Raw genomic sequence first — 27,689 nt, forward strand, 5'->3', positions numbered from 1 at the left:
CGGGCCAGCAGTGACTCATAAAGCTGGAGACATTAGCTCATGGCAATGATTCAGTCGTGAGAATTCTGACGAGGGCCTCTCCCCTCACTGGTGCTTCAAGGGGGAAATCAGTCCCTGGAAGGTATGGCTTAGGACCTAGGCACAAATGTTAATGTATCTGTGATCAAGCACTGTGAAGAGGGGCAACACTTTCTGTGTGACAACAGCCGCCCTAGTGAGAAAATAACTCCATAAGCTCGCACCTGCGGCACACTCCAGTGAGAAGAGCCTTACAAAGAGGTCCTTATCCCCCACAGCCAGCCATTTCAATCAGCCCAGGAGAAGAGTGTGAATTCTATTCTAGAGACTACTTGGCTTTCTCCTCATGGAGAGAGGGAAGGCAGAGGGTCAAGTGTCTGGACGCTAGTAGGCTTTGGCTTTTATTACCAGGGGTGAGAGAGAACATGGTAGGAAGTTTTGAAATAGGCTGGATAATAATCATCTCATTCAAGCAGAGCCTTCAGCTTGGACATCAGTAATAGGATGTGAATGTTAATTTTGCAAGACAGGAAACCGTAAGCCTTACCTGCTGCCTCTATCCCAAGGCAGCAGTGACAGTTTGCATGAGGATAGACTTCCCAGTTTACTTACCACAGCACTTCACTACCTCTCTCGACCCTCACAGCAACCCTGGACAGGAAGTGTCATTATCCTTGTTTAAAAGAGGAGAAAACTGAGGCACTAGGGAGGTTAAGTGATTTCCAAAGGCCCCAGCTAGAAAATGGCTGCCAACCCTTTACTAACATATTTCCCTTGGTAAGATAGCTGATCATTTCAGCTTCTGCTTTGGCTCTCCATTCCTCCTCCCTCCCTTCCTATGTAGTCCCTGGAGGCAGTGACGTCCACATCTGCTTCTTGTGCTCTCTCAACATCTGTCCTTCCCGTCTCAAGTGCACCGTATCAGTGAGTGAAAGGTAGGCCCCACCATCAAGGGTCTGCACGACTTCTGCTTCTCTCATTCCAGTCTCTCTTCAATCTGCCTCCATACACTGCTGCATTAACGGGCTTTATATGTAGATCAGAGCATGATAATTCCTATGCTCAAAAAAGTATTCGGTGTCAGCACACTGCCCACGGTATGGAGTCCAAAAGCCTTGATCGTCATAGGCTGGCCTCATTCTACCTTTCGAGGCTTAACTTTTGCAGTTTCCCATACATGACCACAGGCAGAAGAGTAGAACTGATGTCCTAGAAAGGGCACAGTAGTCTTGCCCCTGTGTTTCTATTCCACTGCCTGTCTGTAAAGTCCACTCTCTTCCCCCACCTAACCAAGAGGCTGGCACAGAAGAGGGCATCCATTGCTGTCTTTCTCTTTCTTTCCAGCCATAAAACACTTCTCTGGATGCATAGAATTTTTAATTCAAAGGAACTTCAGAGGCTACTTGATTGGTTCTCTCATCTGAAACTTGAGTCAAGGGTCTCCTCTGTTTTCACACACTGTGGTAGCTGAGCTCACCACCACTGGAGGCAGTGCATTCCAACCCTATGGAACCGAGATCATTCTTCACTTTGAGCTGGAATCTGTTGCCCTGTGACTTCCTCTCTTTTGTGGCACTTGGGCCCTCTGTGGCCATCTAAACAAGCATAGAATGTGGCCAGTTCCAGGAAAGCTGGCAATAAAAAGGACCTCTGTGCAACTGATTGACAATATCCCCCTTTCATAGCATGGGTCTCAGTTCTTTTTGGATTGAGGCTGTACAAATAATTACTCCTCAGTGCTATCTTCCAGAGGACATTAATTTATCTCAAAATAGTTCTCATTGAATAATTGTTCAAGGGACTCGCACATCAGAAATAGACATGTCAGTGTGTCTGGGTGTAATTCAAAACCATAAGATAAATGTTATTCATCTTCCGGGAGCTTCGATTTTAAAGACTTTTTTTTTTTTAAGATAAGGAGAAGGAATATGTATATTTAAAGGTATGTTTATATTAAGATTTTAATAATGAAATATTTCACAGAAACAAAACAAAACAAAAACCCAGAAAGTATATGTCTTCTAAGAATCAGGACCAACTTAGATTATATCCCCAGGATGCCCAAGGTAGAGATTCATTTTTCTCTGCTCCTAATTGTGATAAAAGTTTTAAAGTACTGTTTCAATATCACTTCCATCACAAGGTATAAAGCTACGCACCAGGAGATAGAGGTACCCCTAGAGAGGATTCCCTATTACAGTTCCCAAGGAATCCATGAGTGTGGCGAGCAGCTTAGTCTATATTCTAATCCTAATTATCCAATTACGACCCATGCAATTAAAAATCACCAGTGACTAGTCACAGTGTTAGGTACTTTGCATTCAGTATATTTAATCCTATTAATAAAATGCTACCTAAAGATCTATTATTCCCATTATAAGGATGAAGAAACCGCCTTAGGCATAGTGTCTTGCCCAAGGCCACACAGATGGAGGGAGGCAGAATTCAACTCCAGGTCTATCTACTTAGAGAGGCTGAATACTTTCCACTCAAGCAAGCACCCTGCCTCCTTCGGTACCAGTTTGTCCTCACTTTAGCAAAGGAGCCACAGTCCTTGTTTTCAGGAAGAGGCAAAGATGTGCTGGATATCTACCAAGATGGTCATAGTACTTGTCACCGTCCGATAACTGAAAATGATACTCTGTAAGAATCTTCCGTATATTATAGGATTATATGTGCCATATCATATCTCATTGTAAGGTAGCAGTTGGTAGCACATTTTCATCTTAAATTGGGAATTTACAGAAAAGAGATAACCCCCCTATTCTGTTTAAATGTTTGGAAGTATTACATTTTTTGTTTCTGAAGTCTAAAATTCTGATGTCAACCAAATTCAGAAAGCAATAAATTAGGAGCTAATCTATGCCCCACAACCATATGTCCAAGTGACAACTTCAAAACAAATTTTCAAACCATTTTAAAAAAGAAAACCGGGGCGCCTGGGTGGCTTGGTTGGTTAAGCGTCCGACTTCAGCTCAGGTCATGATCTCACGGTCCGTGAGTTCGAGCCCCGCGTCGGGCTCTGTGCTGACAGCTCAGAGCCTGGAGCCTGTTTCAGATTCTGTGTCTCCCTCTCTCTCTGCCCCTCCCCTGTTCATTCTCTGTCTCTCTCTGTCTCAAAAATAAATAAATGTTAAAAAAATTAAAAAAAAATAAAAATAAAAATAAAAAAGAAAACCTGTTAATTTGGGAATGTTGGTAAGCAAGTTTTAGAAGGCTGTAACCTCTCACACTGCTCATATAACAGCATGGGCAGTACCCAGGCAAAATATATCCATTCTAATCCATTCCACTTCTAATTTATTTTGTCTTGAAGCTTTATCCACGTGGTGAGCACAACTGACCCACTACTGAGATGGGTGACAAAAGATACCTAAGCAGCTCTGACCGTGTCTTTGTGTATGTGGATACACACTAGGACCCTCAAAAGCAGACACTATGAAAGTCAAGTTCAAATCTAAGCTTTGTGAAGTTAAGTTGTATTCTGAGACAGTGGGAAGGAAAGCTTAATTTCAAAAGTAATTATAATAAAAGAATACTTCTAACATGTAGAAAGAACATAGAAAATTTTTAAAAATGCATCTACATTAAGATATTGCTTCGGTTACATTGTGGCAGTAACTAAAAAGTTAAGCCTCACAGCTACCGAAGTCAAACCATCACTACTACACACAGAAAAGAGGATTTAAAATCATATTGCTTGGCGGCGCCTGGGTGGCTCAGTCAGTTAAGCGTCCGACCTCGGCTCATGTCATGATCTCGCGGTTCATGAGTTCGAGACCCACGTAGGGCTCTGTGCGGACAGCTCGGAGCTTGGAGACTGCTTTGGATTCTGTGTCTCCCTCCCCTTTTCATGCTCTGTCTCTGTCTCAAAAATAAATAAAATATAAAAAAAAATTAAAATCGTATTGCTTGTCTTTACTTCACTAACATACCAGCAGGTTATTATGGATACCTTCCTTCCTGGAAATTTCAAAGCATTTAGGGAAGTATGTGGAATGACATATTTACCATGTTCATTGATGAAGACCACCTAACCATTTGATATAAAATGCATATTTCTCAAAGAGGAACAAGAGTTGCTAGGTAAAAGAAAATAAGAAGTCCCCTTTCCTCTCCTTTCCTCAAAGAGTTCAACTTTCCTAACAAGAACACAGAAGGAAATAAGGGGTAAGTTACTATACTTTGAAGCAACATCCAGGAGATTACATAGAATGGATTCGTCAAGGAAGCCAAGATTTTAGACTGAATTTCAACATTCAATTTCAATTGATTTGGCTTTCTCCTCATTTTGGAAATCCGTATTATGAAAATATACCATAAAAGCATCTTAGAAAATATTCAACAAAAAACTTTAAGTGTGCACATTATACTTTTACAGAAGAACCCACTTGGCATTTTCTAACAAACTATTCTCCCTTCCCCTCTCTCCTCTTCTTCCTTTTGGTTAGGCTTTCCCCTCCCTGCTTCTAATCCCAAAGTATCCAAGTACACGTGGGTAGAGGCTGAAAGGAGGTGGTATAAAATAAACATAAAAATGTAACAAAAAGTTTCTCAGCATAATTTTTACACATATGTCTATACCACCATGTAAAGAGAAGCACGATAACTGAAAACCATGGGGCACTAGGCAAGAAATCGATTCGCAACTATGAATACGTTACAGAAACTTCTGCAAATAGCTACCTATTGAATGCTTCTTGAGTAGGAAACTAGACTGGAAGAAGTCTACATCTCCTTCTGGTTCTGCTAAGTGAGACATCTTCTTTTCCCTAGACCTCGAGTGCCCCATCACTTGCCATTGTATCTTTTACAGCAAAAAAGGGCACAGATGAGTTACTGCTTGTTAAATTATGTGATGACTGTCAGATGTAAAATATAAATACCTGTAAAATATGCCTTTCTGGGGGGCCCTGGGTGACTTAATCAATTATGTGTCCAACTCTTGATTTTGGCTCAGGTTATGGTCTCACGGTTGTGAGATCAAACACCGCACTGAGCATGGAGCCTACTTGGGATTCTCTCTCTTGTACTCTCTCTGCCCCTCCCCCATGCTCCCTCTCTCTCCCTCTCTCTCTCAAAATAAATAAATATTTAAAAAATATGCCTTTGTTACACCTCTATACAAAAGTATAAGCTGTAGTCCTTGAAGATAAACATGAAATATGATCCCAAACCAGCGAATATAATGCAATAACAATATAAGCCTAAAGAAGGAGTTATCTATGGTAAACCTTAGAGGGTGATGATATATTTTTCAAAGACTGACTAAAATTTGTCAAGTTGCCTTTTTTTTAATGTTCATTTATTTTTGAGAGAGAAAGAAGAGTGCAAGCTGCAGAGGGGCAGAGAGAGAGACACACACAGAATCTGAAGCAGGCTCCAGGCTCTGAGCTGTCAGCACAGAGCCTGATGCAGGACTTAAACTCATGGACTATGAGATCATGACCTGAGCTGAAGTGGGACACTTAACCGACGGATCCACCCAGGCACCCCTGTCAAGTGCCTTTCTAAACTCAAAGGAAATAAAGTTAAACTAAATCATTTTAAAAGAGTGTGCATTGATTTATACTTGTATAATTTCAATACATTCTAGGCATAAGAATAAGCAAAGGAGAAAGAGGTTATTTATCTATAACCTCTTAATTAAGAAGAACTTCTTAATTATCATATTAGGATACATTTTCTACACATCTATTCTGTGGAAATATTTAAAAAAGTTATTCCAAATTTCTATTATGAAAACACTTTCTAAGGTACCTGTTGATCAATCTGTTTTATCTAATTATCAAACACCGTTTCCCAGAGGTCTAACCTACAAATTATATGGTTTATTATGGAAAGGTTAAAAGAGTGAGTGTAGGTGATAAATGTGAACCAACAGCATTTATTTATGTATTTATTTGTTTGTTTGTTTGTTTTTAATTTTAGAGAGAGAGAGAGATCACAACCCGGGTAGAGGAACAGAGGGAGAGATTTTTTTTTTTTTTTTAAGAGAGGGGGAGAGGGGCAAAGGGAGAGACAGAAACAGAGAGAGAGAGAGAATGTTAAGCAGGCTCCATGCTCAACGTGGAGAACACCATGGGGCTCGATCCCACGACCCTGGAATCATGACCTGAGCCAAAACCAAGGGTCACACCCTCAACTGACTGAGCCACCCAGATGCCCCAAAGAGATAGTATGTAAAGGTAAGTACCAAATCCTGGATCTAACATACAACTTGTGTCCTCAAAGACTCTATGACCAAACATTCAGGCAAAGGAACAGAACTCTGTCCATTAGCACTCAGAACCTTTCTCATAAGTACTTACTTTTAGGGACATTTTATCTTCTCAAGACAGCTCTGCTTTAGAGATTGTGGTGACAGTCATGATAGTAAACACAGACACAAAGTAGACTTTCAAATTCAATAAGATCCAGTTTTTCCTTTTTCTTTTTTCTTTACAAGAAAAATCTTCAATACCTTTAAAAATTCATTCAAACCCTGAAACTAAAGAATGGTCTACACCACAGAATTCTTTTTTGAATAGAATCTTGGCAATGGGAAGATGTTTTTTAAGTATCCATTCTAATTTTCCTAGGGAAAATTTTGAGAAACACAGGTGTCTCAGATTCCTATACATTAAATCCAATAAAATTCTGGCATCGAAAAGTTAGTTAAAATGGTTATTATAATAGCATACCAGTTTTAGATAAATCAATTCATAAAATAACTTAAAAAATTTATAAGTAAACTTAATATACAAGTCATTCAAGATATTTAAGCAAATTTTATAGGATTATGAGAAGTATTTTGCTCTTTTAAACTATTACAGTGGCTCGTGGTAGTCAGAATTTTGCTTTTATGACATACAGTTAATCATATCTATGACTTACTTGATAAGTCCTTGGTCAGAGATACAATCTATAGTGACAATATTGTTCTTATGGGAAAATGAGATTTGCTTTCCCAAGAAAACAAAATAATAAGGAAAAAAAAAGTCTTAACACAGGGAAGAAGGAAAAGTAAGGAAGCAAGGGAGAGAGAAGGAAGAAATATCTTTCAAGTCCAAATTATAATTATTGTAAGTTAATTCCTTTGTTACTCAACTAGAGTAACATATTTGTATTTATATAAACATTAATATTTATTTTTTTATTTTTAAGGAAAAGAGAATATTTTTTTCTTTTGCTGACCACATAAAATAAATCATAATTTAAAAGCTTTTTATTGGTTCTGCTGAAATGTTACCAATACAACACTGAGAAAAAAAGTAACTGATTAACAGTTGCAGGATCGAATTAAATGTTTTAAGAAGAAATTATTTTATATTATAAAAAACTACATATATACATGCATATATTATTTAGAGAGTATATTTTCATCCCACTTTTATTTCTAGGGATTGATATATCTATACTGTTTCATCCATCCTTGCTTATAAATGGAAAACTGATGAAACTGTAAGCATTCAAGCAGGTACATCAAAACACAAAAATCCAGGATAAGATAACATATCATGTTTTGAGAACTTGATCTCTCAGGTTCCAAAGAGTTTCATGAACTTTAATGAGACCTCACAACAATACTGCCAAGTAAATACCATAAGACCCATTGAACAGATGGGCAGGGACAAAACAAGGTCCCCGGATCACAATGCTTGTTAGTACCCAAAAGTCTCCCTCTGAGTCCTGTGTTCTACCTCATGGGTCACACTCTTCTTCTCAGATTCAAATGAGAACCCTTAAGCTAAGTAATCATTGTTCTTCCTATCTAACATAACTTGGAAACCATTCAAATAAAAGGAAATGTACTTTGAAATGGAGTACTCGTCTTTGTTCTATTTTTCTCCAAGACTCAGCAGATGATATTGTTTAAACAGCATAAAAAGTAGAAATAAAAACTGAATGATTAGCCCATGAAGGAACCACTGTTTGACTAATGAACTTCAAAATTCACTATTCCTCATATCACAATTAGAAATTACATTCCAAGTCTTCAGACCTTGGTAATACATTAACAAGGTAGCATATTATACTGGCTTTTAATTTTTTGTTTTCACTAAGAAATCATGAGTTTTCATTATAGATTCAATGTGGAATGAGAATGTTCATTCTATTTGTAAAGTGAGAATCTCTCCCTGATTTACCTCACAATAAATGAGATCTAGCATCTCTGGCTACTATCAGATTTTCTTTTAAATTTCACCTGAGGGGAGCCTGATGATGGGGCCATCATCATTATTAAAAACCACAGAAGAGACTGCTGCTAAGATCATTACCTTTAGACCTCCGTGTGTTTAATTACAGGACCCCTTGTTTTAAAAGCCATTCCATGTCTACAGAATGTCTGCAGGGCTTCAAAGAGTCTAAGATTTTTCCCTTACAATAAACTCTCCTTTAATCTTAAAAAATTGGAAATGGGTGGGCATAAAGCTATGTTATCTCAAGTCACCTTCCAGTTCTGGTGACCTGAGTAGATGTAGTAATTGCTGTTGATAGAAAACTACAAGGATTTATTTTACACACAGTTGCTTTTACTCATGACACGAGAGCTGATTGCTAAACCCCTTTCCTGAGAAAAATACATGTTCCTTTCTCCATTAGAGGGGGCGGGAACCATTGCATGACTTGGTCACACTACGGAAATGGCTGATATTGGGGATACAAGTGGGAGAAGATGCAGAACTCATATATGAGAAGGCACCAAGTGCAACATTCCCTCAGTAAATGCACACACCATTCTGGCTGATTTTAAGGGATCTTTGTCAAGTTTAACGATATACTGCATTTCTTCTGAGTCATTAAAAATTTTGTGTGACATTATTCTCGGTTTATACCTCATGATTTTTGTTCTGGCAAACTCTCTATGTGCCAGTTAAAAATAAGCTATCAGTTAGTGAGTTGAGAAAATTGATATGGAACTCTTTAAATCTCACTGCCGTTTTAGGATTACAATTTTGGCCAATTTTGGAGAGTTAAGTTATAGAGTTCCATGAATTCTCTAATGATAAAAACAAAAGCCAAACAATAACTTTTTCCTTAGATGAGAAACCAAAAATACATACTATTATTTTTTTTTATAAACTAAAATTTTAATTTTATTTTATGAGAAGGTGAAAGTCATTTACTGCATGAAAAACACTGAGAAAATTCTGCCATGACAACGTGTGGCTTAGTTTATTGTACAAAGGGATTAATCTATACAGGTTTTTAAAGGGATAGAGAATTATTTACTTCTGAGTGAAACATGTTTACTAGTAATCTTTCCCTTACTTGCTTGCTTTAGTTTCCAGTTATATTATTTAAACTCCACATCATCTTCCCTGGTCACTGTTTAATATATTGCAAGGATAACATTCAGCATATCTATTGTTTTCTTTGGTCTATAGTGGTTTATAAATTTTTAAAAAAATAAAATAATTACTGTCATTTAAAGATCTGGAGATATTCCACGCAAACCCAGGTTTCTAGCTGTTCTTGAAAAACTATTCTTTCAACACCAGATGGGCTTTCCCGCACGACAACAGGCTGGGGTTGCAAAGCACTTACCACTGTATGTGCTGCCATCCCTGTTCTCATCATCTGATTCCAGCTGATATTTTGGTATACCATCTGTAAGGTAGCCCATTTCTAGTCCAAATGATATGTTAAACAAAAGGGCTTGATGATCGGATTCCCATTCTTTTTTATTTTATCTTATTTTTTTAAGTTTATTTATTTATTTTGAGAGAGAAAGAGGCAGAGAAGACAGAGGGATGGAGGGAGAATCCCAAGCAGGCTCCACGCTGTCAGCACAGAGCAGGCCCTGGGGCTGAAACCCACAAATTGTGAGATCATGACCTGAGCAGAAATCAAGAATCAGACGCTCAACCGACTGAGTCACCCAGGTGCCCCTCGAGTCCAAAAACCAAAAGAGAAACTGACCACGACTAATGGTAACATAGTAAAGGAGGAAAAGAAGGAGGAGAAAGAGGAAGAAGGGAAGGACCAGAAGAAAAAAAGGAAACTGTCATAGAAAAAGAAATGCCAGCTTTATTTAAATTTGCTAGTTATTTCTTTTTAATTAGTGGTTAGTTCTCATATTAGATATAATAAATCAATGTCAAAATTTTCATTTTTAAATAAAAACTATAGGGGCGCCTGGGTGGCGCAGTCGGTTAAGCGTCCGACTTCAGCCAGGTCACGATCTCGCGGTCCGGGAGTTCGAGCCCCGCGTCGGGCTCTGGGCTGATGGCTCAGAGCCTGGAGCCTGTTTCCGATTCTGTGTCTCCCTCTCTCTCTGCCCCTCCCCCGTTCATGCTCTGTCTCTCTCTGTCCCAAAAAAAAAATAAATAAACGTTGAAAAAATAAATAAATAAATAAAAACTATAGTGTGTTCAACAAATCTCTCAGAATAGTGTGGGAGGGGCATAAACATTAGATTAGGTGAAACTGGCTTATCACAAATACATTGATCTAGAGTCAGTCTAAACAAATTAGGGCAAGCATGCTGATTAAGTGACTCTGCTCTGCATTCGGGACAATACCCCTGCAGCATGTCTTGTAATGGAAACTCATTTTTAAATCCAATCTAGGGTTGAGTATGACACACAAACCATCACCAAGAATCTTCAAGTTCTTTATTTAGGAGAGTCTTCCTCAATGCTTGGTAAACTAAGGAAGAGCCGGAGAGCAGGTGAATATGATCAATGTTATTATTTTCCTCATCATGAGAGAGGAACAAAAAGGCACTTTTTTTCCCTCATCATGAGAGAGAGGCACAAAAAGGAGATTTGCAGGAAAGCTATGTCAAGAAGTGAAAATAACCTTGTTATGGGTAACAAATGTAACACTGGCAGGAGCCAGTCTACTGACTTCGATCCCTCAGCAATAAAGTCTAACACCCACTCAATTATGAGATCAGCTCAAGTCCCAGTTAAAGCTCAAACTTTGAAGACCAAAGTGTTTCCTTTGTGAAAAGAAGTTGATAAATCATATTCACCATGAAAAAGTGTGTCTGTACATCATGTCCTTTGATGGGCTATTCTTAAGAGTCCCAAGATTCCAGAGGGCCACGCAATGGGCTGGCTTGCATTAGATTTCTGCAGAGCTGGCAGCCTTATTCTGGAAGTCTTACATTACAGGTAACCTGATGACAGGGAGGGTGGGCCACAGGCATGCATCTCAGCTCGCCTGTGAAGCCAAGGGGAGAGAGCTTTGCAAGACTGATATGCTGGGATCAATGAAACTCTCCGGGGAACTGGCTGTTCCCCTTTCAAATGCCACCTCCCTAATCTCTCCACTTGCTCAAGTCAGATTCTTCAAAGCTCTGAACAGGACATGAGGCTGGCATGATTAGGAGAGGCAAAGGAAGAATGCTCTCTATAAATCATGGGTGGAGGGAGAAAGCATCAAATTTACAGACAGTTAACAATCAAGGTCAGAACTGAGGGATACTGCTTGGAAGTATAATTGCTTCCTTTAACCATGAAGAGAAAACAAAGTCTCGTAATATTTATTAAGGGCCTACTGTATGCTGGACAGTGTGCTGGGCACCAGGTCAGGAGGCCTGACCTCTAAGACCTTGAAATCTATGAAGGGAGAAAGTCACAAGAGCAAAAATGACTGTATGTCCAAAGGCCAGGTCATTACCTCAGACTAAGCACAACAGAAAACACTAACCTGAGGTTTTCACAGTGTTTGCACACAGATAATACTGTGTGCCATGGGTTATGAGAAAACAGCTCTCAAACTGAGGAAGGTGCGCGAGGCTTATAATCGAGACAGACTGACCTATATTCACAAAGAGGCCTGGTCACTGGAGTCCAGGGAAAGGAAACACTCTGCCCCCAGAAGTAGTGTTCTGATCAGACCTCTCCGTTCTCAGGTAGGTGCCACAGAAAGCTGATCTCTGCCTCCCCACCAACTCCAAAAGCATTCCAGGTCAGTACATATGATTCTTTCTAATGGCCCCAGAGTAATTCGTTATATGGATTTGCCCCAATTTGTTGAAAGTCCCCCACTGGCGAGCGTGTAGGCTCCCAGTACTCTGCCATCGCAAATCAACATGTTGACTCTTTGATAAGTGAAATCCACTGTTGTGTTTTATTTACCATGGTGACTACAAAAGGCATCCCCATAAATGAAGTGGCAGATTAACAATGAAAAATAAATGCTGAAGTCAACAGGTTCTTAAAATATGGAGAGGGTCCTGCCTTGTGCAGGCAAGGAGGCTGCATTGGCTTGGGCAGGCATAGGAAAATAGCACAGCCACCCTGCAGAAGTCTGCGTATGGGGCGGCCTGTAATCATTCTCTAGCATCTATTCATATATTTGGATAGTGGATAGTATCACAGTCCCTTGGGGCTAGAGTATGTATGCATGCCTGAAAGCACTAAGGAAAGCAAGAAAAGTAGAAACATTCTGCTCTGCGTCCTTTCAAATTATTACTTGCTGTACGAGTGAACCTTCACAAAACTGTAATAAACTCATGAAACAAAGGGATCAAAATTCAGATTCATAAACATTTCTATGCCTATGGCCAGTCAGGCGCTGATCAGTGCTCTAGACAGATCATGCAATTCTCATAATAAGGGATGTGTTAACATGGCCACTTGCAGACATGAAAAAGCGAGTTTTAAAGAGATTGGATTCTTTGGGCAGGTCGCTTATGCTGCTAGGAAATTTCAGAATTGAAATCTGTACCTAAGTTTCCTGCCATTTCTAAAACACCATTCTGTCAACTGTCTTATAGCTAATGATTCCTAGCTATAATACTGGAGTAGCACCTTAATATAATGAGTGGTAGGCCTCTCTTAGCAGTAGCAATTATATTGTAGAAATAAGCAAAGAGTCTGAAAGTAAATCCTGCATTCAGTACTGCTTGGGTTTGAATGTGTGTGTGTGTGTGTGTGTGTGTGTGTGTGTGTGTCCGTGAAACAGAGAATATGGAAAATGTTATCACACTTCATTTTATTTCAGTGGAAGAAGTTTAAAATAAATACCATATTTTTATGGAACTGGACACACAACTGTATTTGTTATGTAAAAAATAGAGGGGTGCTTTGGTGGCTCAGTTGGTTAAGTGTCTGGCTTTGGCTCAGGTCATGATCTCCCAGTTCGTGAGTTTGAGCCCTGGGTCGGGCTCTGTGCTGACAGCTCAGAGCCTGGAGCCTGCTTCGGATTCTGTCTCCCTCTCTCTCCGCTCCTTCCCCATTCACATTCTGTCTCTGTTTCTCTCTCAAAAATAAATAACCATTAAAAAAATAAAAAATAGAGAAACCAAAGGAAATATGCATATACACTTTAAATGTATTCATTGTGTTTTGGCAGTGATTATGCGTAAAATCAGAATGAAAAGAGAAAACACAAAAGGACAATGACAAGTGATAAAATGGTACTAAACAGTTTTTATTACAGAATTACCAGAATACCATGTAGTAAGTGTGGCTCTTCCTAATGACAGCTGCTTCTGCTGCTTCCCGTTTGTGCACGGTTTTAAATTATAGTGTTTTATTTTGAAAAGTTGCTTTAAAATGCACATATGCCTAAGAAATAGGTGTTGTGTAATAGGACATTTAAAAAACCCTCCATCCACCTTTTGGGATGAGCAATGGATGTTGTATGGAAACCAATTTGACAATAAATTTCATATTAAAAAAATAATAAAATAAATAAAATAAAATAAAATAAAATAAAATAAAATAAAATAAAATAAAAAACCCTCCATCACTTGGTCTTTAGCACCATACTACACAGGGCCTGTGTGTCTCTGTATGTCTCCTTCTATCAATCAGGGGGAAAGACAGTCTAGACAGGATGGCAGACAGACTTGAACTGGGAGTGAGGGGTCCTGAGTTCCTTTCCCTCCTCGACAGGTGATAAGCCTTGGAACCTTGACTTCTCTAAGTTTCCTCATTTATAAAAGTGGGGCTAACAGCCTCAGTTGTGAGGCTCAACCAAAATAAATGTATGGGACAATACTTTTTAAAATGTGAGGTCTATGGGGGCACCTGGGTGGCTCAGACCTTTAAGCGTCCGACTCTTGGTTTTGGCTCAGATCAGGATCTCACGGCTCATGATAGCTCTGCCGTCATGCTGACAGTGCTCGGTCTGTTTGGGATTCTCTCTCTCTCTCTCTCTCTCTCTCTCGCTCGCTCATTCTCTGTCTCTCCCCTGCACACTCATGCTCTCTCTTGCTCTCTCTCTCTCTCCCCTGCCCTCAAAATAAATAAATGATCTTTGAAAAACAAACAAACAAACAAAAGTGAGGTCGATGTATAAGTGTGGGGATATATAATTTGGCTTAGAGACTCAGATGCTGCTATGTACAAGATACTGGTGTCTGTGGATAGATCTGAGGTCTTTTCAAGTGATTTCAACTGCTACTCAGATAAGGGTTCAAGTGTCCTAAATTTAGAAGAAATGCAACTGGGCCTAAAATAAAACTGATGATGAACAAGAAAGTACTACTTAGGAAAACTCTAGATACCACACGCTACACCAGTAGGGGAGAATGGACATCTAATTCAACCTATTCTATACAACCTGTAAAATTCTATATGGTTCTGTAAAATCTATAGGGCAGACTGTAGACAAATGAACCAAGATCCAAGAGAGGCAAAAGAGCTTAACCCAGGCCACTCATTAAATGGCAGGTAAAACACCTAATAAGAACCTAAGTCCTTCTAGAAGTGTCCTATGTTGATTATTAACACTAGCACACCAGAAGAAAAGAAAACAAATTTTACCAGACTCCTCTTTTTCCTCATCAGAGACACAGATCGAACGCAAGAAAGACCAAGTGACTTGGCTAAAGTCACAAAGATGATCATGTCTAGAATCCAGGTTTTCTGCCCCCCAAAGAGTGACCTTTCCCTTAACAGCAATGCCTACCCCTTTATTCAGAGTACAGACCTCACTGTTGTCCCACCTAAGGAAATTTTACCAGTATACTCCACAAGACATTTTATTTTCTTTTTAACCTGCCACTTAGGCATACATCCCCAACCTTGTGTGTGTGTGTGTGCGTGTGTGTGCATGCGTGTGTGTGTGTGTGTGTGTGTGTGACAATTTACTTGTCCTAGAGAGGGGCTTTGATGGTTCAGAATTGTGTTGAATCTAAAAAAAATAAACCTTAAGACTTCTGTATGGGAGGTGATACAGGAGGCGAAGGGTGGCTGATTTAATGTTCCACTTGCAACAAGATCTATCACCATGGTTTTTAAACCATTTTAGAAGGGAAGTGAGCAATCATTAAGTGGTCTCCATATGCCCATCAGCCCTTCAGATGTGCTTATTCCTAACACAGCAGAGCTTGGCCTGGGTATGCAAACAAAAAACTGTTAGCCTTGGAGATCAGGGATTATGAACACCCAATCGGCAACCCCTATTCTAAAGCACATTATGCTCCACTTATAAAATGGTTAGTCGGGCAGATCTTCAGCCAAGTATTACTTAGGTTGATCAACCAATATTTATTAAGGCCTATGAACTCTAAGTTTACTCACCTTTAGTGTCCACCTCCAGGATTATTAATATAAAAGACACTCATGATTATAACACAGTTGGTGAGTAACACATGGAAAAAAGATAAAATTGTAGGCTCATAGTTAGACTTTATGTTTGAAATATGAACCATGACAGAACCGCTTCTCCAATCATGAAAGAAAAGCACTAAAATAAAATTTTAGGCAAGTGTTGAACATCCTTATGTGGAACAGTAGAAAAAGAAAGAAATAGGGGTGCCTGGGTGGCTCAGTCAGTTAAGTGTCCAACTTCAGCTCAGGTCACAATCTCAGCGTTCCTGAGTTTAAGCCCCGAGTCAGGCTCTGTGCTGACAGCTCAGAGCCTGGAGCCTGCTTCAGATTCTGTGTCTCCCTGTCTCTCTGCCCGTCCCCGACTCACACTCGGTCTCTCTCTCTCTCTCTCTCTCTCTCTCTCTCTCTCTCTCTCTTTCTCTCTCTCAAAAAATGAATAAACATTGAAAAAAATTTTAATTAGAAAAAACGAAAAAGAAAGAAAGAACACAATCTGGTGGGGCAGGTCAGAATCAGAAATAGGTCCTGTTACACAAAAGCCTCTGTCCGTTTAGGGATGTCATTTAACCTCCACATTCTTAGCTTTCCTTACTAGTGAAATGGGAAGTATACAGCTCATCCTACTTAGCTCACAAAGAAGTGAAGACAAAATGAGGGAACAATGTGAAATTACATTGGGATGTAGTCTTACAAATGTAGATTGTTTTATGAACCATATACAGCTGGATTAAAGCAATAGTGAACTAGATGCTATAATATAGAAGTAAAACACTTTCCAAAGAAAGCTATTTGCCAAAGAGGGAAAAAAACCTGTTAAAACCATTCTAAAGCTATTTTTCAATAAGAGGATGATATTTGGAAGTGCTTTTAGAATCCATGCAAATATTAGGTTGTTTGAAAAACATGCATGCCACTTTGGTATTGGCCATTCTTTGATCAAGCAATTAAAACCAGCCTTGTACATCTCCTCCCTTATATACAAACCTTATTTATAATACATTACAATATGAACTTTGAAATAGAATAAACATTCTTGTACCTTTTTAATTTTTGAAAGTATTTCCATATTTTCTTGGAAAAGTTACATATATAAAGTTCTTTTTTTCAACATTTTTAATCATAATGTCTTTGGACTAATTCAGGACTCTGATGAACAGTTTTAGAAGCGTCTTTGGGGGAAAAATTATAAAGGTGATAAATCTATTTGTATCAATAAGTTACGATTCGTGTTATAGAACCTACATGTATAAACAAATTTAGCCCTTCCTTAATAAATGAAATTTATATTTCTTATTACCCCATGCCTGTGATTTTATTTTTTAACCACATATTAATATGGCATTTACTTCTTTAAAATAAGGAGACTGGTAACTATCCTACATTCTGGTAAATGCAAATACACATCCTACGACTATGATATTTCTTGTTGGCATACTGCTTTATAGCTTTCCAAAAACTTTTACACCAAGGACCCCTGACAGCTGGGAGGGGGAGAACAGATTTGCTGAAAATACTACGTGTCAGCCAGAACACAGGACTTTGGTTCCCAGATCAGGGCTTTGCCCACTCAATGGCACTTTTTCTTTCTCTGGTTCAGTGTTAAATAGTCAAAACCAAAATGTCCTTGGAGGACAGGGAGAAACTGTGAAATGAATCTCTAAGCCTTGACAGAGTTGAGAAGTCCCTGGGGGGGAGGGGGGTGGCAATGAAGACCACCCTTGGAGGCAGGGGTCAGGTTTAAGGGCACACAGGTGCCCGGGGCTCTTACCGTCCAGGTGGCCGACTTGGCGGTGCTAGACTGCTGGAAAGACACGTCGAAGCTGTGCGGGCCCGGGTAGTCGGTGTTGGAAGGGATGGCGGGGGAAGGCGACAGGGCATCGAAGGTGGAGCTGGGCTGCGCGTAGGGCGACGGTGCCGTGACGCTGTTCTGCGCATGGTCTGTGTTGTAGGGGCTGGTGGACGAGGAGCCGTTCTGAATCTGCTGGTCCATGCTGTTCAGGAGCCCCAGGTTCGTGTACTGTGGCTGCAGGACACCCAGAAACCCCAGAGTTAGCCATTTCAGCTGCCCATCATTGCTCCGAAAAGGCGTCATTTGGTGCATACGTTGTCCAGAAATCCACCTTGGGTCTATGAAACTTCATATTTCAAGTAAAGGGACCAATTTGCGATACACGGAAACAGCAAGGGAAGTCTGAGGCCTGTGCGTGCCTTGTAAGGGTGCAGCCTTGGGAGACTGTGGTCTCCTGAAGAGCAACTAAAAGTAGAATATATACAATGATACTGAGGTAGCATTGTATGGTGACAGACGGTGGCTGCATGTGTGGTGGGCATAGCATAAGGTACAGACTTGACATCACCATATCGTACCCCTGAAATGAATGTAACATTGTGTGGCAACTATATTTGAATTAAAGAAAATGTGGAATGCGTGCTCATTAACAAACTGGGCAGAAATGTCCAGTGTTTAGTAGGTGTATAGAATATCTCTAAAATAAATGAATACCACGTGCTACTCCCCGCCCCCCCCTCCTGCCATGTTATTCAGAATGAGAATGATCACTGGATAGATATGTTATAAAAGGGATGTGAGCATCAAATTGCTGCAGATGGAACAAAAGCAGATGTTCTCCAAATTTCCTTGTAGTCTTATTATCTAAATTCTGTCCCAGGGTACCAAGAGTGCCCCCCAACCCCTGACCAAGGTCTCAGTTCATCAAGACTGGCGAAGCATCGGTAGCAAGGTAAGGGTGAGTCACCTATATGTTTTTAAAAGTAACATGCTAGTATACCATCCAAACACAGCCTAATTTTTCCTCTGTTCTTTCATTTTCTTTGCAGCAGTTTGTTCTTTGCCAGAGTAGAACATGTGTAAGAGAAATATCACTTAGTTATAATAAACATTCTATATTTGATGTAATTGAGGCGCACATTAGTTCGGGTAACTCCGCTGCCTAATGTTTTATGCCTTCTGTGAAAATGGTTACAGTAGGCATTCTGTGCATGGTCTATGGAAAGAATGAATTAACTTTTCATTAAATCTGCATGTACGGAAAGAATGGATTAACTTTTCATTTAATCTGCAAAAAAAAAAAAGTATTACTATCGGAGAGGGGGAGTGATTTGCTCAAGCATCAGCTAATAAGCAAAGAGTGGGAATTATGAAACCAAATCTTCTGACTCTGAGTCTAGGGCCCTGCCCAGCACCATCACACCTGTCAGCCTGAGGAGATAATTCAAGTCATTCCTAAACTTGAGTCAAACTGGACACATTTCCAGAAGGGGCAACCACTGTATGGGACAGGTTTGCTTGTACAGGTTAATCTCACTGTTTCTTCAAGGGAGTGAAGGGGAAACCAAGCAAAAGCAAGAAGAGAAAAAACAGTCTTGTGGGCACCCAGGAGACTGGCTCCTCCCTGGAAAAAGAACTCTGAGAGTCCTAGCCCCAGTAAAACGATGGAGAAGAACAAACTTACAAAAGCAATAGACGCTTGACAAAAATGTTAATGAAACTAAATTATTTAACCAAACTTTTGGTATTTCACATGGCGGGGGGAGAAGCCAAGAACTCTGCCATTCCCTTCAGTCCAGAGAGCATCTGTCTAAATGTTAAAGGCCGCATGCCCATTCCATTACATTTATACTTTCACATTCCACTGCCGAATGCCACGTCCCCATTTGCTCTTCAAATAACTATTAATCTCTTGACACTTATCCTCATGCTGACAAGAGCAGCTGTTTGTCTTGCCTCCTCTCCCCTCTGACTTCGGCAGCTCCTATCCCCCCCTCCTTCTTTCCATCTTCAGCTCTCCCCTCTTGACAGGTGAGGCAGGACTGCAGGTGAGATGAGGAGGGAAGAAAATAAAACCCCCGAGGCCCCACAAAGCGTCCACCCCCCCCACCCCCAGGCTGAATTCAAAGTCCCCAGGCATCCAAGCCTGCAGCAGCAGAGGAGGAATGGGATTGAAAAGATATTATTTGTGTTCAAGTTAAGGGTCAGCATGCAAAGCCCTCCTGAACGTCCGGGAGGAATCAGATAATGCTCCCAGAGGCACGTGCTTCCCTACAGCAGTACAATTAGGGAAGCGGCGGGCCCTGACATAAAGGACAAAGAAACTGGGCCGAGCACTTTCTCACAGGCAGTAAAATGCCTGTTGAGCCACCCTTCCCTCCTCCTTCCAGCTATGCAGAATTGGAACTTCAGCTAATTGTGGGCTTGGATGAGAACAAAGAAACATAGCCCTTTGAAAACTCTTTTTTTTTTTCAATATATGTAAAGAGAAAAGTTTTGGGACCAGCTTTAAAAGCCAGTGAGCAAACACTCAGCACTTCACTAAGGACTTAAGAGAAAGGGAAAATGCATTCACCTCAGAGGCACCTAGGAGACCCCTGGGACTGCGGTGAGGCTGAACATAATGCGTGGTTCTAAAGAAACAGAAGCCTTATTCCCAGTCATTAACAGCACTGTGGGTGCTGATGGCTGGGCTTTGAAATGCCATCATTTTTAATTCCAATCAGTTTAGGTGAAAAATTTTACTTAATAACAACAGAGTGTGCCTCCACTGCCTAGGTTTCTTTATGCATCATAAAGCTGGAATTCTTAGGTTTAGACAAAGAGCTGCTCACTATCCAAGATAAAAATGGAAAAACACATTTCAATGCAAACCTTTCTTAAATGTTACTTTAAAGAAACATAACCAAGTAGTATACTCAATTGTCTTAAAAAAAAATCTAAAGTACAAAACCAGCACTACTAACTTTAAATTAATTAGCCGAAAATACAAACAAGAACAAACCCAAAGAATTCCATGAAAGGAAATCTACTTGGATACTTTGCTTAACTTTATTAAAAATCAATGTCATAAGCCTGCCATGGGAAACAGTCCTTTTGAAGTTAATTTAAAAAGCATTTAGTTAACAACAACGAGAGAAGTTTCTTATTTGCCTCTTTGATTTGACAAGAGAGCGGACATGTGGACAGAGCAGCATTGGAGGCTGAGGGGCAGATCAACATTGCCGAGAAGAACAAGTCCTCCATAGGCCAGATCAGCAAAATAATTTGTATGACTCAGTGCAAAATGAAAATACAGGCCCTCTTGTTCATAAATTATTAAGTTTCAAAATGGTGGTGAACCTGGCTAGCTCAGTTGGTTAGGAGTCTGACTCTTGATTTCAGCTCAGGTCACAATCTCATGGTTCCTGAGTTCGAGCCCCACTGTCAGTCCCGAGACTGCTTGGTATTCTCTTTCTCTCTGTACCCCCCACCCCACCCCTGCCCCATTCCCTCTCTGTCTCTCTCTCTCAAAATAAAATAAAAAAAATAAATAAACATTAAAAAAATGGTGATAGCAGAGCATTAAACAAAGCACAGCACCCTTTGCTACTACATACCTTGTATGCCCATGAAGCTAGCTCTGTACCAGGTTAATGAGAACAATATTTATACCTTATTTTCCACAAAGGGAAGCTGATGGGATGAATGGAGCAATGCCTGTGCCCCTTCTTTACTATAATTCCATGAATATAGGGGGTGGGGATCTTGTGTTATTCTTGGATGTTCATGTAATGCCTATTTACAGTGACCAGTAAAAGAGTGTGAAAAGTTAGAACATGGCACTTGCACATCAGTCAAAAAACTGCCCTTAGAAGAACTGTATGGGGTCGTCTATGTCCCATGTGTCTGATGTAATAAAAACTATTAGCATATTTGAAATGAAATAGAAACTAGATTGTCCCTTTCTAAACCGTGAGGCATCTTGATTTTGAAATAAACTTAATATATTCTGTAGACACTCGATGAATGAATGAATGCATGCATGCATGAATGAATGAATAAAAAATGTCACATATCTACCCTATCATGTCTGAAAGAGGAGACAGCCTTGTTTCCACAAAACCTGAAAGGCAAAATGAACACAACTTGTCTGAAGTCTACTGTAAGCCTGAAAACAACTGATTTCCTCTGAATTCAAACAGATGCATCATTTCCTGTAAAATAACTTTGAAACAGAAGACTCACCACCTGGACCCTAGGTTTTTTACCAGCATCTGTAACTAGAATATATTCAGTTTCATCACACACTAGTTGATCTGACCGCAGAAAGGATGAAACACACCTTGGTCACAGAGACTTATACTCCTGGTAATCACAGAACAAATTGGGGGTGTTCTGAAACATGGAGCTGTCATGATTAGTGTAGGGATACCCAGGGGCTGAATCTTAAACTGCTTGCTTTTACCATTAGGAAAGAGTAAGTTTAGATAAGTAGTATTACCAAATACAGATAAAAGTATTTTCTTGTTTTTCTCCTCTCTTATACCCTTCATTCTCATAGCCATCTATAGGCTCTGATTTGTTTCTTCACTAAACTTCAATTAGGATGGATTATTAGAATTAAAATACAGAAGATTAGATTTTTTTTCCTGAGTGGACACTGCTGTAAGAGTGCCCTATAAATGCAATCCCTATTTAGTTTCATCTATTTTTTTCCCCCCTGGGTTACACTGTTAAATGATCTTAAACTCTGAAAATAATATGAACCTAAATTTTCTTCTCATCTGCTCAGCAATACTGTGTCAGTATATATCACTGTAAATAAAACTCAATATTGAATACCTGGGTTTATACTTAAAGTTGACAATGTAATAAGTACTTTCCTATAAAAGAATTTAGCATCAAAAAAAAAAAAAAAAAAAAGGATCCCCATCAAGTCATTTGACCAGTGCAATGGAAAGAGGGACTTAGACATAATTTGTGTTTCTGAAAACTTTCTCCTCCAATTTATAAGAGACATGCTATAAGTTCTATTTACTAGACATTACCATCCGTAATAGCTAATTTATGGCAGCATGGCAACAAGAGCTAGCAGTCTATGGCAAGAGGTTAATTCAAAAAATAAGAAGAAAAGGAATGAAAGCCAAATCAGGAATAGGAGAGGTTGCTGTCAGGATATGTAATCGAAATTAATTTACTTCCATTGAGGAGTGCTTGGGTGGCTCAGTCAGTTAAGCCGCTGACTTCAGCTCGGGTCATGATCTCACGGCTCATGGGTTCAAGCCCCACATCAGGCTCTGTGCTGACAGCTCAGAGCCTGGAGCCTGCTTTGGATTTTGTCTCCTTTTCTCTCTGCCCCACCCCAACTCGTTTTCTCTCTCTCTCTGTCTCTCAAAAATAAGTAAACATTCAACAAATTTTTAAATGTTTCCTTGTCACAGGAAACAATAAGTTGCCCAAATTTCATTTGGAAGAAATTATATTTCTAATCTTTGACTGATTATTAGACAAGGCTAGGGAAGGGAATTGAATACTCTTTAGCACTTACCATTCCTGAGTGGATCCTAGTAATGGAACAGAACTTGGAACCTAGACTTGGTGATGTGGGGTCTAAGTCCCAACACTGCCACTAATGTGCTGAAAACTCTGTGCAAGGTACATGAACCACCTGGACCTTAGTTTCCTACAAGGAGACTGAATCTCATGATCAAACATAAAAGGTGCCTCAATTCTAGCATTCTGATGGATGACCACACTCCTCCACAAAGCTATATTAAAGTGCCATGAGATTACTTTCAAAACATGAGATAACCTGCTTTTTTATTTATCCAGATTTACCAAGCCAAGCCTAGAAATCAGCAGCATGCATACACTTTCCTCAGCTGATTAAACCTTTCACCTTGGGTTTCCTGAAGGAGCTCTTGTGAACATTCTAAAGCCCCTCCTGGGAAAAGAAAGCAGTTTTCCTTGTGACCCTGGCTTTACAAAGCATTCATTCGAATATGCTCTAGTAGACAGTTCTACACTTCATCCCCAAATATCAGCAGGATGGTGACTTTTCAACAAGCACTGCCGTAGGGAGAAATGCTTGTCATTTTTTAGTTTTCTATTGCCTGCCTCACCTGAAAGAATGATGGCTTGTTTTATGCTAGAATTGAACACAACTGAGTTAAAATGCTCCATTCGCGGCCAAGAAGATATTTGTATAACAATGTCAAGTTGAAGTACCATCTTTCAACCTTAAGAATATATTCAACATCTGATTTTTCTCAAGACCAGATTTTGTTCCTTGTAAAATATTTCGCTTCTTTTATCTTCCAAATGATCCCCCAAAGCACATGCTTCGAGGTAAACTGTACTCATACCTTACAATAAACAGCCTGTAAGAATAAAGCACCTAAGCGCACAGGAACTTCTGGCAGCAGGCAGAGAGTTTACTAGAATGCTTTATGGTCTGACACAAAGTGCCGAGATTCCTTTGAGGCCCGAGATTCCGTAACTCAGGAAAGAGCTCCCTAAAAGCCAATGCCAGACAACCTCAGGTGAGATGAATAACTACACAGTTGGCTGATCAGGTGGACAGCGATGTCGAAAAACACTGGACAACAGCATTTGCAAATCCAGGTGGTGGACCATGTTGAGGTTAAAACTCAGCCTAAATTTACTGAATTCACACTGCGGAGAGCTCAACCAAGAAAAAATAAACTTCAGGTTCTTATTTCAGTCAGTACTCCTTTTCAGTAATGACAAATGAGCAAAATTATAATCACGAGCATCTAAATTCTTCAAAGGGCTTTGTCACCATCAACATACCAAGGCGGCATGGGGCTTAGCAGAAAGGCATAATTCTAAATTCAATCACTTCTAGATGCGGATATTAAGGAAAAATATACAGAGTTCCAATTTTTTCAAAGTTGGAAAAAACATGTTTGAGGACATTTTCAGCCTCTCACAATCACTATTTTGATAGCTTTGTTTAGCAGAAGTGGTAACGTGGAAGGAAGAGAGTACATAGTAATGAAAATTTTCAGTGAAGGTTAGGTCACTTATATGGAAAGCATACCATGGTGATTTTAGAAGATCATCGATAATGTTTCATTGGTTTTTAAAATGAGTTTAAGGTATTTAAAAATAATTTTTGTAATATATCTGTGTAGGGCATATCAGAAATCATGACTTCGATCAGCTGGAGTGATTAAATGTGATTATCATTGTATAACAGAGGATAGCTTTGTTTACCATGATGTGAAACTGAAGACACAGCCGTTTCAATAAACAGTGACCATTCAAATGTTTTAAAAGTCTGAAACGTATGGAGCATCCATATCCAATCCTGTCTACAAAAAGAATAGTAGCTACTACTTCTACTACGAATAATCTTTCTGAGTCCTTACCTATGTTTTTTAGAGTCTTCAAGTTCTGCTCATTCATTTAATCCTCATGAGCTAGGTGGCATTATCATCCCATGTTTTATACATAACTTATAGATGAGGAAACCAAAGCCCCGCAAGATTAAGTAACTTGCTCAAGGTAGTGAGCGACACAGCCCGAATGAGAAACCGGTAAATCTGGCTTGAGAACCCGCTTGCTTACTTATCTTTCATTCCAATTGCATGTAAATCTGAGTCCCTCAGATTTCTGCCTGGAATTTTTATCTAAAACTTACATTCAATGAAAGCATACCATTCTAGATCTTAAAAAAAAAAAAAAAAAAAACAACAACAACAAAAAACAGTTGTCCATTTTAAGGACAGGATATAAAACTAACCATTCTTAGACTGTGCATAACTGCAGACAGTGAGAGACCCAGCTCCTCGGAGCCTGCCACCAGCTCAGTGTAGATGAGATCATGTCTCTCTCAAGTTGAAGACCATGGGCAGGTCCCAACTGTCTTAGAGTAAAGCCCCCCCCCCCCCCCCCCCCCGCTGACTCTTGCCAGTGGCCTCACCACACTATTTGAAACTCTCTCCTTTGCTCACTAAACAACCTGCAAACAGGCACTCCTCAAGTTTTTCAAAGGCCGACTCCTTCAGTCCGCAGCCCCCTCCCACTGGCGGGCTGTATCCTAGTTTGTCTTGTAGTTTTAGCTCAATGCCATTCTCCCCAGGAGAATCCCTCTTCACCCAGGTAGGCATTCCCCTTTGTTTCACACGGTCTTACTGCTCGGACTTTCCCTCAACATCGCATCATTATAACTGAAATTATTTGTACAAATATATATATATATATATATATATATATATATATATATATATATATATTTTTTTTTTTTTTTTAAATATCGGTGTTTTCTGCTACACCATAAATCTATGAGAGATTGTATCTCGTTCATCACCGGGTCTCACGTCTGCAACGGCGTGTGAGCCACAGTGGCTGCTCGGGAAATATTTATTGAAAGAATAAATGCAAAATATTTTCCAGTAAAAAGCACTTTCAGAAGATATCTCTTTTTATTCGAATGCGCCTAACTGTTGACTTTTATGCTGAAGGAAGCCTGCCTTCAAATCGGCTTCATGTCTTTACACACTACTGCAGACTAAATGTCATGGTGCATCTGCAAATAATCTCTATGACCTTTACTCTGTGCTCTGCTTTGTTTTGGTAGGTGGGATTGTGCTTTTAGCTTCAACTTTTATGGGAACTAGTAGCAGAATAGCCAGTCCTGTCACTCATAAGCCAGTGAGTAATACTCAGTAGCTCACACCTAGCTGGAAAGTTTATTAATGAGCTCCTACTTCCTTAAAACAAACACATACACGTTTTCGTGGCAGGGCAGTGTCTTTTCCCTCATGGCCTCGAGTTTGTTCCTAATGCATCTAGGTCAGCAGTCAGAATCCAAATCTTTGTGGCCATATAATTATTCACTTCCTACAGACAGCGCTTGTGGCCGAATGCAGATTTCTTTGGGAAGAAACCACCCGGAAACAAACTTAGAGTAAGACGTTCGTTTCTGGTGGATAGGCCACAAAGTTTGTCCCTCCCTCTCTGATTTCCATGATTTTCTGCCCTGTTAGCTAGAAGTCAGTTTAGAATAATGCCATAATTAAGGGCTTACAGTGTATGTTTTCAGGAACGGAGATTGTACTTTATCAGACTTACGCACCATTTTCTTGCAAATGGTCTAAGTTCATGACTTCATTTCCCTGACTTTATAATACACACAGAGAGGTTGAAACACTAGTTTTTCTCTGCAGATAGAAAAGTAAAGCATGAAACAAGGAGTGCACTACTCAGTTTTACTATCCTATATATATTCAAATGAGAAACACTGGTTCTGTGTTCCTCTTGCTTGTCAAGTTCTTTGCTGATTGCTACATTTTTCATTGTATTTGAGATGAAAGTTTTTAGTGATTTACTACGCTTTGTAATTAGACACGGTGACTTACATAACATTGGAGTGTTCCTTTAAGCTGTCACTTTTAACTGCAAAATAAAACTGAAGTTTCCAGCTATGCAGAAGACATGCCTTACTTTGAAAAGACAGCCATCTATTCATTTCATCCTATTTACTCAATCACGAAAGTAACAGTCAATCAGTTTAATAATTACAACAGCCCCTGGTGTCTTATTTGAACACGAAAAAACAAACAAACAAAAAACTAGGACACCACGGTTAAGAACAAAATGACTTAAAGATTTCTCAGACATCCTTTAGTGATAATAACACCATTGAAAATAAAACAGGAAAGTGTTTGCAAATCATCAAGCTTATTCACCCAGAGCAAACCACCCAAATCTCTGGTGATGACCAAGAGCCATGCAGGGGACAAAATGAATCAGGGGACAAAATTAATCAGTGTGGAAGCAAGTAAACACTTTTAAGAAGTGACTGCAAAGCAAGATAACAATCTAATCTATTCAGTTTTTTAAAAAATCAAACACATTCTCTGTCCTCATGGGTAATCCATTAAATGAAAGCAGCACACACTTTACACTGTTTACCTCTGTCAGAGTAGAAGTCATTTCTTACTTGGGAAACTTCCCTGTCTTAAAAACTTTCTTGCCACTTAAGGTATAATGGAAATAAATACCAGGATTCGTGAAAGAGAGAGAGAGAGAGAGACAGAGAGGGAGAGGGACTTGTAAGATGTCAAGGAAAACCATATGATTCAGAATGTACAGGTGGAGACAAGGTTTGTGCAACGTTGAAGAGTCACTTTACTTTTTGCACAGGTTAGTTATAAAGAGCCATTTCTGTAAAAGTATATATCATAGGCCAAATTTTTATTTGAAGATACCCCTTCATGCAACAGCAACAGAACATGCCTCCATCACATTCAGGAACATCACTCTCCAGGTGGCCCTGGAGAGGATACAGAGATAAGTACCGCACACGTGCCCTACCCACCAGGATTGGGGAGAAGGCATCTGGGCCTCCCAGAGAGCAGTGAAGGATGAAC

The 27,689-nt window shown here is 39.7% G+C and overlaps 1 protein-coding gene across 11 annotated transcripts in view; it reads right to left on the minus strand.

The window, feature by feature from the left end:
- Positions 1-27,689, minus strand: part of TP63 (tumor protein p63) — a 229,293-nt gene that overhangs the window by 66,011 nt on the left and 135,593 nt on the right. For all 11 annotated transcript variants that reach the window (XM_019839986.2, XM_019839985.3, XM_003991796.6 and 8 more), the window contains one exon: positions 17,287-17,541. In XM_019839986.2, coding sequence (XP_019695545.1) covers positions 17,287-17,541 — 255 coding nt within the window. The remainder of the gene's footprint in view (positions 1-17,286; positions 17,542-27,689) is intronic.

Source organism: Felis catus, chromosome C2 (genome assembly GCF_018350175.1).
Source record: "Felis catus isolate Fca126 chromosome C2, F.catus_Fca126_mat1.0, whole genome shotgun sequence".
NCBI classification, from domain to species: Eukaryota; Metazoa; Chordata; class Mammalia; order Carnivora; family Felidae; genus Felis; species Felis catus.